The sequence below is a fragment of the Sipha flava genome, unplaced genomic scaffold, assembly GCF_003268045.1.
Source record: "Sipha flava isolate LNK unplaced genomic scaffold, YSA_version1 82_pilon_pilon, whole genome shotgun sequence".
In the NCBI taxonomy this organism is placed as follows: domain Eukaryota; kingdom Metazoa; phylum Arthropoda; class Insecta; order Hemiptera; family Aphididae; genus Sipha; species Sipha flava.
The window spans coordinates 1,586,750-1,598,740 of NW_020273624.1; the positions used below are offsets into that span (position 1 = coordinate 1,586,750).

Below are 11,991 nucleotides of genomic sequence, written 5' to 3' on the forward strand. Positions count from 1 at the left end.
TCAATAAATAAAATAAATATATAAATCGAATGAAGATTATTATTCTTTCATTATACTATTTTCGTTTTATTTTTTTTTAACTTATCCAAACAATAATACTAATCCATTACAAAGCTATAAATTTCGGTGCACCTTAAGATATTATTAGGTATGCGATCAAAAAAGAGCTTTTTTTTACGAACGAATGAAGGGTTCAGAAAGTGACACCGGAATACTTCAACAACATGATAAATAACACATATGTCCATCAGTGTTTTCGAAGTTAAATCTTCAATTAATATTATTTTAATATTTAGGCCTAATCTATGATTGAAATTAAGTTTCGCCTAAGACTCAATTGTATGAGTTAGTTATATTCGATAGATGTTTGTCAGCCGTGGGTACCATCGATGTATTACTCGTAGATCGCAACGGTAGAATAAAAAAATATAAAATAGATATGTAGTAGGTCACGTGGCTTTTATCAATATGATCGGGCGTACCATATGCGGCAGACAACGGTTGACCTACGACTTTAACAATAACGTTTCATTATACTATATAACAAACTATAAATATAATCGTATGGTAATCGCTAAGAAAATCGAATTTTATGTAATATTACAACTGAGACACCGATGTTTCGCAGTGCCTCCGGAACCGCCGATCTTGTACACGGCGCGTGCGACTAGCTCGAGTCTCGTGTTCCACTGGCGGCTCTCATCCAACGGCGACGCACCGATCACGGGCTACACGATGACGTACCACGTGCACCCCAGAGGCCCGTACAAACAAGTGACGATCCCGAGGCACACCACGTCGTACTACCTGAACGTAAGCTGACCCTGTGTGCGTGTAAGAAGTTTTAGAAATAATTTTCCTTGTCCCCGTCTGCAGGGCTTGACATGCGGCCAAACGTACCAAGCACACATCATAGCCAACAACAAGATCGGCAGCTCTACGCCGAGCGCCGCGGTCACCGCCAGAACCAAAGGCAACAAGCCCGGCGTCCCGAAAAAGTCGTTGTTCATGAGACCAAATTCCACGTACCTTAGGTTGAACTTGGAGGCCTGGCCGGACAACGACTGTCCCATCACGAAGTTCGTTATCAGGCACCGACCGATGCTACAGCCACACTGGACCACCTGTAAGTCTCATGTCGTGTGTACAATAATTTCCTGTCTTCCCTTCATACACCTTCTGCGCAACCAATGGGACAGCGACTTCAAAAACGTTTTTATTCATTTCCCTAATATAAAAACAAAAAACAAAAACTTGAATAAATAAAATTAAACACAAGTTACAATCATTATTTGACTTGTAATTGTAATGTATGTAATTTTAACACCCCTAAAAGCTTGTGCCTCTAGATGAAGAAGCACAAGCATATGATGGAATATCGTTCAAACTAAGGATTCAAAGGATACTTTTTTGCTTTTCTTGTTCCATTTTCATGTCGTCAACCTGAGTTGAAAGACATAACGGCCCCTATATTTAAAATCATAGGCAGCATAGTATTAAACCGATGTACCTAATAAAATTTGGTTTAAAATGTGCACCTTAGTTATTAAATGTAATCTACGGTTGGTGAAATGTTTTTTTTTTTTTAGCCGCCGATAACCTGAGGAACCAACGAAAGTTTACGATCATAGGACTGATGCCCGCCACCGAATATCAAGTCCAAGTGGAAGGACACAACGCCGCCGGGTCCACGTTGGCCGATTATTACTTTTTCACGTTAACGGAAAACGGAGGTAAACAGATATGTGTAAGACGTACACATTAAACATCATCTGTAGCCGACTCGCCGAATACACACTGTATAAACACGAAACGTTACGACTTTGTTTTTGCAGAGGAACCGCCACCGGAACTAGTCGAGACGAGTCGAATCTCCCAACCGTTTTATTATATGGACATGAAGACTGCGATTCCCGTGCTTGGAACTTGTGTGGTTGTTCTAGTGGTCGTCTGCACGGCTTTTGTTTGCTTGAAAAGAAGTAAATGATTAAGATCGTTTTAGTTTATTTTTATGGTTATTTTCAATTTTTTTTTCTCATCACGACGCGTCTGTACCTCGATACTAAAAGGACTGTATAATATACAGTGTGCTTTCCGGTACCATTTCAAACTTCTCCGTATAAATCACTTTGTTTCGCGTGCGACTCTCCTTGGCACATCACTAAACACATCTATTGTCCCTTACGACATCCTTTCACAGGTTATCGACGAAAACTGTGTTACTTATCGTTATTAATCGACTAGCCACGTTTCCGCAGCAAAGTAAAACGAGTAAAGTATAAAATCTTATGTTACACGTTTTCAGAACGGGAAAGTGTTCCGCAAAACACTAGAGACACGCACGACCGAAGGAGCACGGAGAATCAAAAGTATTACGCGACCATACACAAAGTGGGACTGACGAGCTCCGAAAAAATTCCAGGTGAGTGCGATCGTTCAGTTTTTCAAAAGATAAATTTAAAAAAAAAAAAAAAGAAAGAAAGAAAAAAACAATTGCCGGAAGTGGTCCTGACGACGGTTCATGATTCTTAATACGATGCACGTGTCGTTTTAGAGACTTCAGCCGACATATCACCATACGCAACGTTTCCGATAGACGAAACGCAACACGGGTCCATGCCCATGCTGCACAACCTCACTTTACGTCAGCAATCCATACACGAAAACTACGCGTCTTCCTCGCACCCATCAAAGGTACGGCAATAACTTTATAATGATATTAAGCACAGCAGTAGGGACATTTGGATTTAAAACTTTCGGATTATTTGTTTATAATTTAATTTTTCTAATGCTCCAATACAAAGTTTAAATACAAGTTTAAGAACGAAATTTGAAAAATTACCCAGGTAAACTCGAAGTATAGGCTTCATACTAAATCCATACATTATGTTTCATAGTTCTTGATATGTCAATAAGCATTAACAAATAACAATAATATTTTTTCTAGTATTAATACTTCTCCGATCACTAGAAATACATAAGTTATATTATCACGTGCACGTGTACGTGCACATTACATTCAAAAAATATTTTATGATTTACTAATACATCGGTTTTTTGTTTAAATTTCATAGATGTTCAAAAATAGACATGACAGATCATCTCAAGATTTATACGAAAAACATTCCACGCACATGGATGATTCGGACTCGGACGTTGAACAAATGACGTCAAGTAGGATTGAATCATCCAATCATCTGAACAAAACAAAACTTACAAGCGAGTATCCACTGTGATATCGCTTAACTTTATCTGACGACAAATCAATTTTTTTTATTCTACTTAATTTTCTACGTGTATTACAATTTTTTGTTTCTTTTTTTCCTCTTTTTTTTTTTTTTTATGTTTGTCGACAGATTGTTTGGTGTTTCAGATAAAAAAATTATAAATGGTCTAATCTAGTATCACTACTTTTATAGGTTTCATATATAGCCGGGCACAGTCTAGCACTTCATCAGACTTGTCTCCACCGCCAAATGATCAAAAATCACTGCCAAGACGAACACAAACTAGGTAAAAGTAGACCATGTGAACAGAAAACATCATTTTTCTTTACATTATACCTTATTTATTGTTTGGCTCTTGCGTAGGTGGTTTCCAACCAATAGATCTAAAAGATCTTCCTCGATGGCTGATACATCTTTGTTTCCTACAGCTAACACTCGACGAGCTGAGATTGACAACTGCAACTCAGATACACTAAAGAAACTTAACCTGGGAAAATCGACATTATGGTCAAAACCTGTGTCTAATAATAACCCACAGAAGCATTCAGATTATTCAATAGCTGTTTAGATTGGTTCACTTAAAAATGATAGATTTGTTAATACACTTTTTTTTTTTTAATGTTATTTAAGTAACTTTGTTATATAAAATATTTATTAACAATTTTAAACATTTTTATTGTTTTAATAATAAAAATATATATATATAAATAAAAAAAAAAATTGATTACAATGTACTACATGAACGGATATTATAATTTTTTAATTGAATTATTCATTTTTATTTAATTGATCAATTTGCTCTTGAAGTTGGAGATTTTTTTGAATTTCAGTCTCAAGCTGTTTTACAGCAGCTAAATATTGCCGATGTGCTGACATGCAAGTGGATAGCTGATTATTCAAATTACTTTTAACACTTTGCTCTTTGTTTCTTTTACTCTCCACCTACAAATTTGAAAATGTAAATCTGACCAAATCTGTTGCTAAATAAAATCAATCAAGAAACTTACTCTGTCTAAAGTTTGTTTTACACTGATATCTATATTTTCTAGTTGTCTCAAAAACTGTTCTTTAGCCTCTGGTGACTTTTCGGCTCTGAAATAGAAAAGTATTATAGAAATTACAGAATAATCTTTAACAATATTTAATTGATAACATACTCAGGATAAGCATCAAGAATTGAACTTAACAGTGATAGTTCTTTATTCAAATACATTTGAACATCACTAAGGGTATTATAAAGAGCATAATGACGTTTTGTCTCTCTATATCTGGCAGACACTAAATCAACATTAATGTAAAAATTAACAAATTCATAACATTTATTTAGTTTTTAAAAACTAACCCTCGTTGGACAATTCAACAAATCGTCTTTGATATTGAGCCAATTCAGCTCTATCAGGTATATGATCAAGTTTGCGTTTCATCAATCCAACTGCTCTGGCTTTTTTACTTAATTTTGACCGAGCAACTTCTACCATATTCCTTATCTTGTCTAATTCTTCTTTGAGTTCTGTATCATCTTCTACAGGCTCTTCTAATAACAACTTAGCTTTACTATTGACAAATATTACACATGAATAAGCAACAATAAAATAATTAATAATATATACATATGTCATCAGCAAAATAAATAATCCATTATTATACATAATGCCTAAGCAATTTACAAAATTATTCAAATAACAAGTTGTTGTATATAGTTTTTAAATTTCCTGGACATTATTTAAAATGCTAAAAAACCAAGTAAGCAATATAGTATATAATATACATAAAAGCAAGCAATTCATATTACACTTGTCAACTATAATGTCAAAATAAGTCATTTTTAACAGTATAGTAGTATAGTATAATATAATAAAGTACGATTAGTATGATATTTAATAATTAATAATAATAAATGATGAGTTAATTTTTACTAAATTATAGCAATTAAATACATGGCACAAGATAATTAATATAGCAGTTTATTAAATGATTAGTATATGTTTCTAAATACCAAGGTAATACAAGGAATAAAATTGTGTAAATGTGTTTTATTCATATTGCCTAAAATCAGTTATTATTATTAAGGCCTAGAAAATATGCATAAGATTTAAATTACTCAAATTTAAAATAATATATATCATACAATAATTAAATACTTTATTTTTTCTTGGTATTCTTCCATTTTTAATTCACACTCTTTTTGGAATGCTTCTTCAGTTTCTTTTATTTTTTCATATTCAGTTAAAAGAATTTCAACTTTTTTATAATCCCTATAATATATCAAATATAAACAATATAAAATAAATAACAAATTTTTTATTATATTTGGGTTTGATTAATACAATTTCTATATTAATCAAAAACTTAGTATTAATATATCTTACAGTCTTTTATCCTCTTCCATATTACTAGTATGAAAAGATTTTTCTTTTATTTCATTTTCAATTTTCTTGGTCTCTTCTTGCGCTTGTGCTAATTCTTCTATTAATTTTTGTTTTTCTTCTTGTAACTTGATAATTTTCTCTTCATCAGTCATCACAACCTAAAAAAATTGAATTAAAATAAATATTTTTTTAAACATATAACTTGGGAAAACCAAAATAACCAAAATTGAGATAGGAAGATAATTAAGATGAGAGATGTATAGAAGAATTGAGAGACAGAACAAACTGAAAAGATTTGATAATGGATAGAGATGGTTGGTGGATTTGATGAGAGACGGTTTGGTCCTAGTGATCAGATAACCCAAAAAAAGCAGAATATAAATGTATAACTAAATTCTAACTATCATTACTTCATTAAAGTCCTGAGGATCAAATTCTTTTTTAATAAACCATTCATTAGTTTCCAGATCTTCAGAATCAGATGAATCGTCAATATATTCCATTATTCTCTGTTCTTTATGAAAAGATTTATTTGTTTTTCTATTGCCTGTTAAACATTTCTAAAACAAATGTACACATACAATTTAAAATTTATTCTATAAATGAAGTCATCAATTTAAAAAAGATTTTAAACAAAAATGTAATCACGAATACACAATTTATGAAATCACTTACTTTGAGATGACCACATTTTTCTTTGCGTTTAGGTTCACTTTCCGTGATATTTTTAGAACAAATTAACTTATCAAACTGATTAGCAGCATAAAACATCAAAAATTCGCCTTTTTCTTTCCTTTTTTCAATAGAACGCTTTATTAACCACTAAAAAAAAAAAAAAAAAATAGAAATAAAGATAAAAAATTAATATAAAATATATAATAATTCTCTGGTGCAGTGCTAATTAATTATATTAATAATTAAGTATTAATGTAATTAAAAATAACAAAACAATGTATTAAATTTTAAATATTAACTAGATTTATCAAAATATAATAATAATATGTATAAGAACTTTCATTTGCCTCTAATTTTATTTTTAATGTTCTTATTAGAAATATTTAATAATTTATAATAATATTTTTTTTTACTAATTAAGAATCTTAACATAACTGTTTATATTTTTTATTAATTAAAATTACTTGAACAACAGGAAAAATATGAATACAATCCAAGCCTTGAATTTGATGTGGTTCAACCTGATATGGACACTTCATTTTTGGTAGAACAGATACTATTTTTTCGGTAAGTGCTATAATAGTGATAGTAATATTAGTCACAAATTAACTATAAAAAGGGTAGTAAATCATTTAAAACTTACATTTTTTGTCCAATGACCAAAGATTCATCAAAATGTAGATCAATATCCAAATCAACATTACAGTTATCTATGCACCATGTAAGACCTCCAACAATCTATGTAAATATAAAACATTAATACGTGATTTAGATCTTGTCAACATAATCATCATTCATACTTTGTCAAATGGAGATAGACCTTTGATTCTAGCTCGAAAGTAACCAGCTGCAATCAACAAATCAATTATTTCTTGTAATTTCTGCAACTGTTCTTCATCTTCCCTAGTTTCAATCTGAAACCGCAATTAACAATATTATAAATAAAAAAATATCAAAGTCTTAATGATTTTTTTTTTAATTTTATTTTGCTTTTGTTTATAATATTACAACAAAGCAATTAGGTAAACATAAATAAGACAATTACATATAAATAAAACTAACAGGTTAAATTAAAAAACCAGAAGAATTAATGAAGTTAATAATGTATTAGACGATAGGAATGGAGCGAGAGTTAAGGAGATTAGCGTCAGGAGTGATATAACTGAAAGATGAGCAAGTATAGATAGGAAGAAGAGAAGAACATCCATGTTGTTAATGTGACAAAAAAAGCTTTTTATAAATCAATCTTCAACATAACGATTGTTCGCTTTACGTTCAGATTGTTGAGAACATTAGGAATCCTTATCGAATTAAGTACCTGTTTTTCTCTGCCGTCAGCATCGATGAACGTTGAAGATATCTTTAAGCTTTTAGGCTTGAATGCTTCCTTCATCGACATTACTAACAAAATTATGTATTAGCACTTTTGTTGTAAATACTATAGACGATAGTAAGTCGACGGACTATCGGCGACGCGGTGACATCGAACCGGACAAAAGTACTTATATTGGATTTGAAATACTTATCTTCCGAAATTACGTAACGCTTATCAGTAAGTTACCGACACAAGACGTGATAACGTGGCGGCGGTTATCACGCGGTATTGTTATCATACGTTCTGTGATAAAACGGATTACTATATTGATTTACTATAAAAAAAAAGTTTTAGTGTTGGGTTAATTACTTTAATAGATCTATGGTGCATCACTCGTTACTCATTACTTAAATGTAATGAAATTACAGTTTACTTTACTTTCAAATTACAATTGAAAGGAAAATTGTACGTATACATTCATTAGTACAATTTTATCTTTAATCTATACAGTGAAACATAATGCGGAACAAATATATTTTTGTTGAAAAATTTGTTGGATTTGAGATATCTAATGATAACGCGTTTTATTAGAGAAAATACTCATATAAAATAATTTCCATTACTGTTTCGTTGCACAGTAAAAATCGTAATTAAATTACATAACACATTTACCTACTATAAAAGTAACGGCGTTGTAGTAACGCGTTACTTTCCGTTACGTTACTACCCAACACTTCGATTAACATATATACACTGTATACGTGCGCATCTGCATAACCTAAACACAGAGTTTTATTTCTAAAAATACCAAAAATTAATAAAAAGTATAGTATATTAGTAGTCTTTAAATTTATGATATACTATATGATTTTGTATTACGCTATAATTATGTATTATTATTTTTATATTCAGTCCCTGACATTTTTATTAATTTTTTAAACACAATTTATTTACTAATGTAGTAACGATGTAACCTACTAACGTATTACTACTCCTTGACATATCTACCTCTGTTAATAAGTCTTGCCAACGTTTCCTTTTTTCTTCAGTTAGCAGTGGCATAAGAAGACTAGCTAGCGCTCCTGGCAAACTTAGAAAAAAGCGTTTTTTTACCAATAAAAATTTGATGTTATGAGTATACAATTTATATTTATAAGTTATTACTACAGTGTTAATTTTAATCTTTGAAAATTTGCTTTTCTCGCTTTATTACTTCATGACTTTATTTCTTCATTTGAAATTTTTATTTAAATGCCCTCATGCTATTTTCATAATTTCATCATTAAATGCACACTTCGTGTGCACAAATATACAGCATCTACGTATTTAAAAAAGTATAACGGAAAAATTTCGATTTATTAGTAGGACAAAAATACAAATTTTAAACAATTTTGCGCACCTTTGCAATTCGCGCCTCTGGCGTAGACACAGTTCGCTATACTTCTGCTACGCCACTGTCAGTTAGTAACTTAATTAATTCCTCTCCCTTTTCTATCGTGTTCTCCTCAAATGGATTGGTCTTACATCTATCGATGTATTGTTCTAATGTTTCTACTACTAACTCAGATGTTAGCCCTGTCTTATATTTTACTCGACTGATTATTGGTATGATTTTTCTGGAGATGATTTTGACTAACTTTATAAAAGCTATATAGTTTTCGTTTACTGATTCGAGTGCAATTACAGCAGCATCTAGGTCTTTCGTGAAGGTGCTCCAATTTGCTTTTTTGAAGTTATATCTCCTTCTAAATGGAGTGTCACCAAGTTTGATTACTGTCATAACTTCGCACAGTATGAATCGATGTTACATGTGTGTTATGGGTTAGATTTCTTTTATACAATGAACGATCGTGTCACTTACAAATATTATGTAGAGATTATAACCTTTTTTCATTTACCGCTGTTATTCAACAGCATTCGATGGTGGCAATTTTGGATCATGGATAAGTATCATCCTGTTGGACTCTACCCAAACCTCGACTTGATGGCCATTAATATCAGTTTTTTTATAGCTCCAGTTAATATGGTGAATATTAAAATCTCCTATGATAATATGTTTATTTCTAGTGTCAACATTTTCTGGTTTCTCAAACGCAAATGTGAAATTTGAAGGTTTATAAATTGAGGTCCCAGTATATTTCTCTACTTCTACAGTGAAGATTTCGATATCACCTATTTCTGTTATTTGGCTTAACATAATCTCTATTGAGGTTTATACGAATATTGCACTTCCATTCTTCCTGTGTGGTCATATCACAACAAACTTCATTCCCTTCATTTTTGATTATATAGCGTTGCCTGGAGTACACCACATGGAGATTTTTCTCCATGTACCCTTTAATAGATAATATAATTAATTAAAAATAATATAAAATGTAATCACGTTAACTTTCACCAGATAATACTACTTAATATTATTGAATAATACATACTGGTATTCGCAGATAATTGTTTTATTATTTTAACCTCTGATAGAAAATTACCGAAATCCCTCGTCAATTAAAATTCATCGTCGACTGTCGATAATAAGAGAAAAATAAAAACGTAAAAAAATATAAAATGTATAGTAATATATTAATGGCATGAGTGCCTCCTAATATCCAGTTCATGAAAATGCAATCGGCAGTATGTTACCAATTAACCAATTCCAAGAGTAAACTAACTTTGTATCCAGTATAGGTGGGCAAAAAATCGGCGCACGTGACTTACTATAGTCCATATTGTAATCGATTCCGGCCAAGAAGTCAGTGTTTTCTAGTCTTCGAAAACATCAAAACAATTTTTTTTTTCCATCAATATGTTACAGCATAGTGAAATGACTTATTATTATGAGGGTGATGCAACATAACATCTAATTTCTTAGCCCAACACAATTAATTTAAAAAATATTAATTAATTTAATTCAAATATAAATTTCCTCAATGTGGATTTTTTCCATTAATTTTTGAAAAGTAACTATGTGTTTTTAACACACGGAAGTTCCAGCATAAATTAAAATCGTTTGTCTTTAACCATAATTGATAATTTAAAAAATTAATTATATACAGCAGTAGTTCCCAACCCATATGCCTTGGCCCACAAGTCGGTTGAGAGCAACGTGGAACTGCACCATAGACATTCATTTAATTAACGTCTATATTTCTACTTAAAATAATATTATTACACATTTATATTATATAATATCTGGAGGTCTATTCTCAAACGTATCGAACCACGCTTTCGATCAATAGTTGATCGAAAACAACTTTGATTTCGATTGATAACAAAAATACTGTTCTCAAACCACTTTCGATCATTAGTTCGATAGGAATATTCGACAATATACAACGATAGTGAATTTGGTGTCGAAAACTGTTTTCGACACACAATTTTCACTGTAATCAACTAATTTATCAGTTTTTTCAATTTATTGTTCGTACTTGTATCGTATTTAGTACTATAATCTATAATTAATAATTAAAAGAGTATAGTTCGCGAACGAGAATGAATGTTTAAATATTTATCATGGCATTTGATGACGATTTTGAGATTTACAATATAATGCAAATTAATGAATTAGAAATTCAAAATGAAATTAATATTACTAATGAAGTAAGACGAGTTATGAAACAAGAAGATCCTTTTGGTAAGTTTTTATTTTATATATATATATTTAGTTATAAACAAATATATAATTGCTTTCCAAAAATTATCGATCATTATATACATTTAATTTTTTAGCATTCTCTGAACAACAGTTTATTGGTACTTATCGTTTAAGTAAGGTGCTTGTACAAAAGTTAACGGATGAGTTAAGTCCTTTCATGTCAAGTCCGTCAACAATTGCTGGACTAAGTATTCAAAGAAAGGTTAGTAATAGAAAATAATAGGTACATACAAATTTAAAATTTATTTTTAATTGATTTAATATTTTTTATTTTATTTTTTTGCTAGTTATTAACAGCTCTCAGATTTTTTGCAAGTGGAAGTTACCAGCAAGATATAGGGGAACACAGAGGTGCTGATGTAAGTCAAGCTTCAGTTAGTAGATGCATTACTGAAGTAGCTAATGCTTTAAATGTTCCAGAAATACTTAATAAATATATACATTTTCCGAGTACTATTGATGAACTCAAAGAAGTTCGTTTAGGGTAAAAAATGTTTTTAAAAATCCTAATATTATAACCCTTATTATACTTATATTAATTTTAATGCTAAGGTTTAATGAAAAATTTAGAATACCTGGAGTCGTTGGTGTCATTGATGGGACTCATATTGCCATTGTACTACCTAAGTCTGACGAGCCTATTTATCCAGAACATGTATATATTAATAGAAAAGGGTATCACAGTATTAATACACAATTGGTTTTTGGTCAATTAAAGCATGATAATATTATTTAATATTTCAGATAAAAAATATTGTA

At 30.7% G+C, this 11,991-nt stretch overlaps 3 protein-coding genes across 9 annotated transcripts in view; 2 read left to right on the top strand and 1 right to left on the bottom strand.

Moving 5' to 3' along the window:
* Positions 1–3,846, top strand: part of LOC112693228 (Down syndrome cell adhesion molecule-like protein Dscam2) — a 163,169-nt gene extending 159,323 nt beyond the window's left edge. For 5 of the 6 annotated variants that reach the window (XM_025568208.1, XM_025568210.1, XM_025568205.1 and 2 more), the window contains 9 exons: positions 629–813; positions 877–1,126; positions 1,590–1,733; positions 1,836–1,979; positions 2,306–2,422; positions 2,555–2,694; positions 3,075–3,219; positions 3,420–3,513; positions 3,591–3,846. In XM_025568208.1, coding sequence (XP_025423993.1) covers positions 629–813; positions 877–1,126; positions 1,590–1,733; positions 1,836–1,979; positions 2,306–2,422; positions 2,555–2,694; positions 3,075–3,219; positions 3,420–3,513; positions 3,591–3,795 — 1,424 coding nt within the window. In that variant the 3' untranslated portion in view covers positions 3,796–3,846. The remainder of the gene's footprint in view (positions 1–628; positions 814–876; positions 1,127–1,589; positions 1,734–1,835; positions 1,980–2,305; positions 2,423–2,554; positions 2,695–3,074; positions 3,220–3,419; positions 3,514–3,590) is intronic. The other variant, XM_025568207.1, reaches the window with a different exon arrangement.
* Positions 3,847–3,972: 126 nt separating this feature from the next.
* On the bottom strand, positions 3,973–7,820 carry LOC112693221 (coiled-coil domain-containing protein 93). Of its 2 annotated transcripts, XM_025568197.1 has the most exons (12): positions 7,590–7,820; positions 7,072–7,185; positions 6,917–7,009; positions 6,736–6,849; positions 6,272–6,418; positions 6,007–6,156; positions 5,597–5,754; positions 5,369–5,482; positions 4,570–4,781; positions 4,385–4,505; positions 4,235–4,319; positions 3,973–4,169 (listed from the first exon to the last, which is right to left on the bottom strand). In XM_025568197.1, exons 1-12 carry the CDS (start codon positions 7,668–7,670, stop codon positions 3,996–3,998), a joined length of 1,563 nt encoding a protein of 520 aa, XP_025423982.1. In that variant the 5' UTR covers positions 7,671–7,820; the 3' UTR covers positions 3,973–3,995. The 2 variants fall into 2 exon arrangements, with proteins under 2 accessions (XP_025423982.1, XP_025423981.1); XM_025568196.1 differs by lacking the exon at positions 7,590–7,820 and having other exon boundaries at positions 6,916–7,009; positions 7,072–7,164.
* A 2,618-nt stretch (positions 7,821–10,438) lies between these two features.
* LOC112693242 (putative nuclease HARBI1) lies at positions 10,439–11,968 on the top strand. The gene is made up of 4 exons (XM_025568224.1): positions 10,439–11,211; positions 11,307–11,434; positions 11,520–11,716; positions 11,803–11,968. Exons 1-4 carry the CDS (start codon positions 11,091–11,093, stop codon positions 11,966–11,968), a joined length of 612 nt encoding a protein of 203 aa, XP_025424009.1. The 5' UTR covers positions 10,439–11,090.
* Positions 11,969–11,991: the final 23 nt, after the last annotated feature.

Bases quoted from the DNA above. Each gene is read 5' to 3' on its own strand.
- LOC112693221 (XM_025568197.1), bottom strand. From the start codon at position 7,670: ATGTCGATGAAGGAAGCATTCAAGCCTAAAAGCTTAAAGATATCTTCA. The intron at 7,010-7,071 runs GTATGAATGATG...ATATTTACATAG, and splicing joins GTCTATCTCCATTTGACAAA to ATTGTTGGAGGTCTTACATG. The intron at 5,483-5,596 runs GTAAGATATATT...GATATATTATAG, and splicing joins ATGGAAGAGGATAAAAGACT to GGATTATAAAAAAGTTGAAA.
- LOC112693242 (XM_025568224.1), top strand. From the start codon at position 11,091: ATGGCATTTGATGACGATTTTGAGATTTACAATATAATGCAAATTAAT. The intron at 11,435-11,519 runs GTTAGTAATAGA...TTTTTTTGCTAG, and splicing joins GACTAAGTATTCAAAGAAAG to TTATTAACAGCTCTCAGATT. The intron at 11,717-11,802 runs GTAAAAAATGTT...TGAAAAATTTAG, and splicing joins CTCAAAGAAGTTCGTTTAGG to AATACCTGGAGTCGTTGGTG.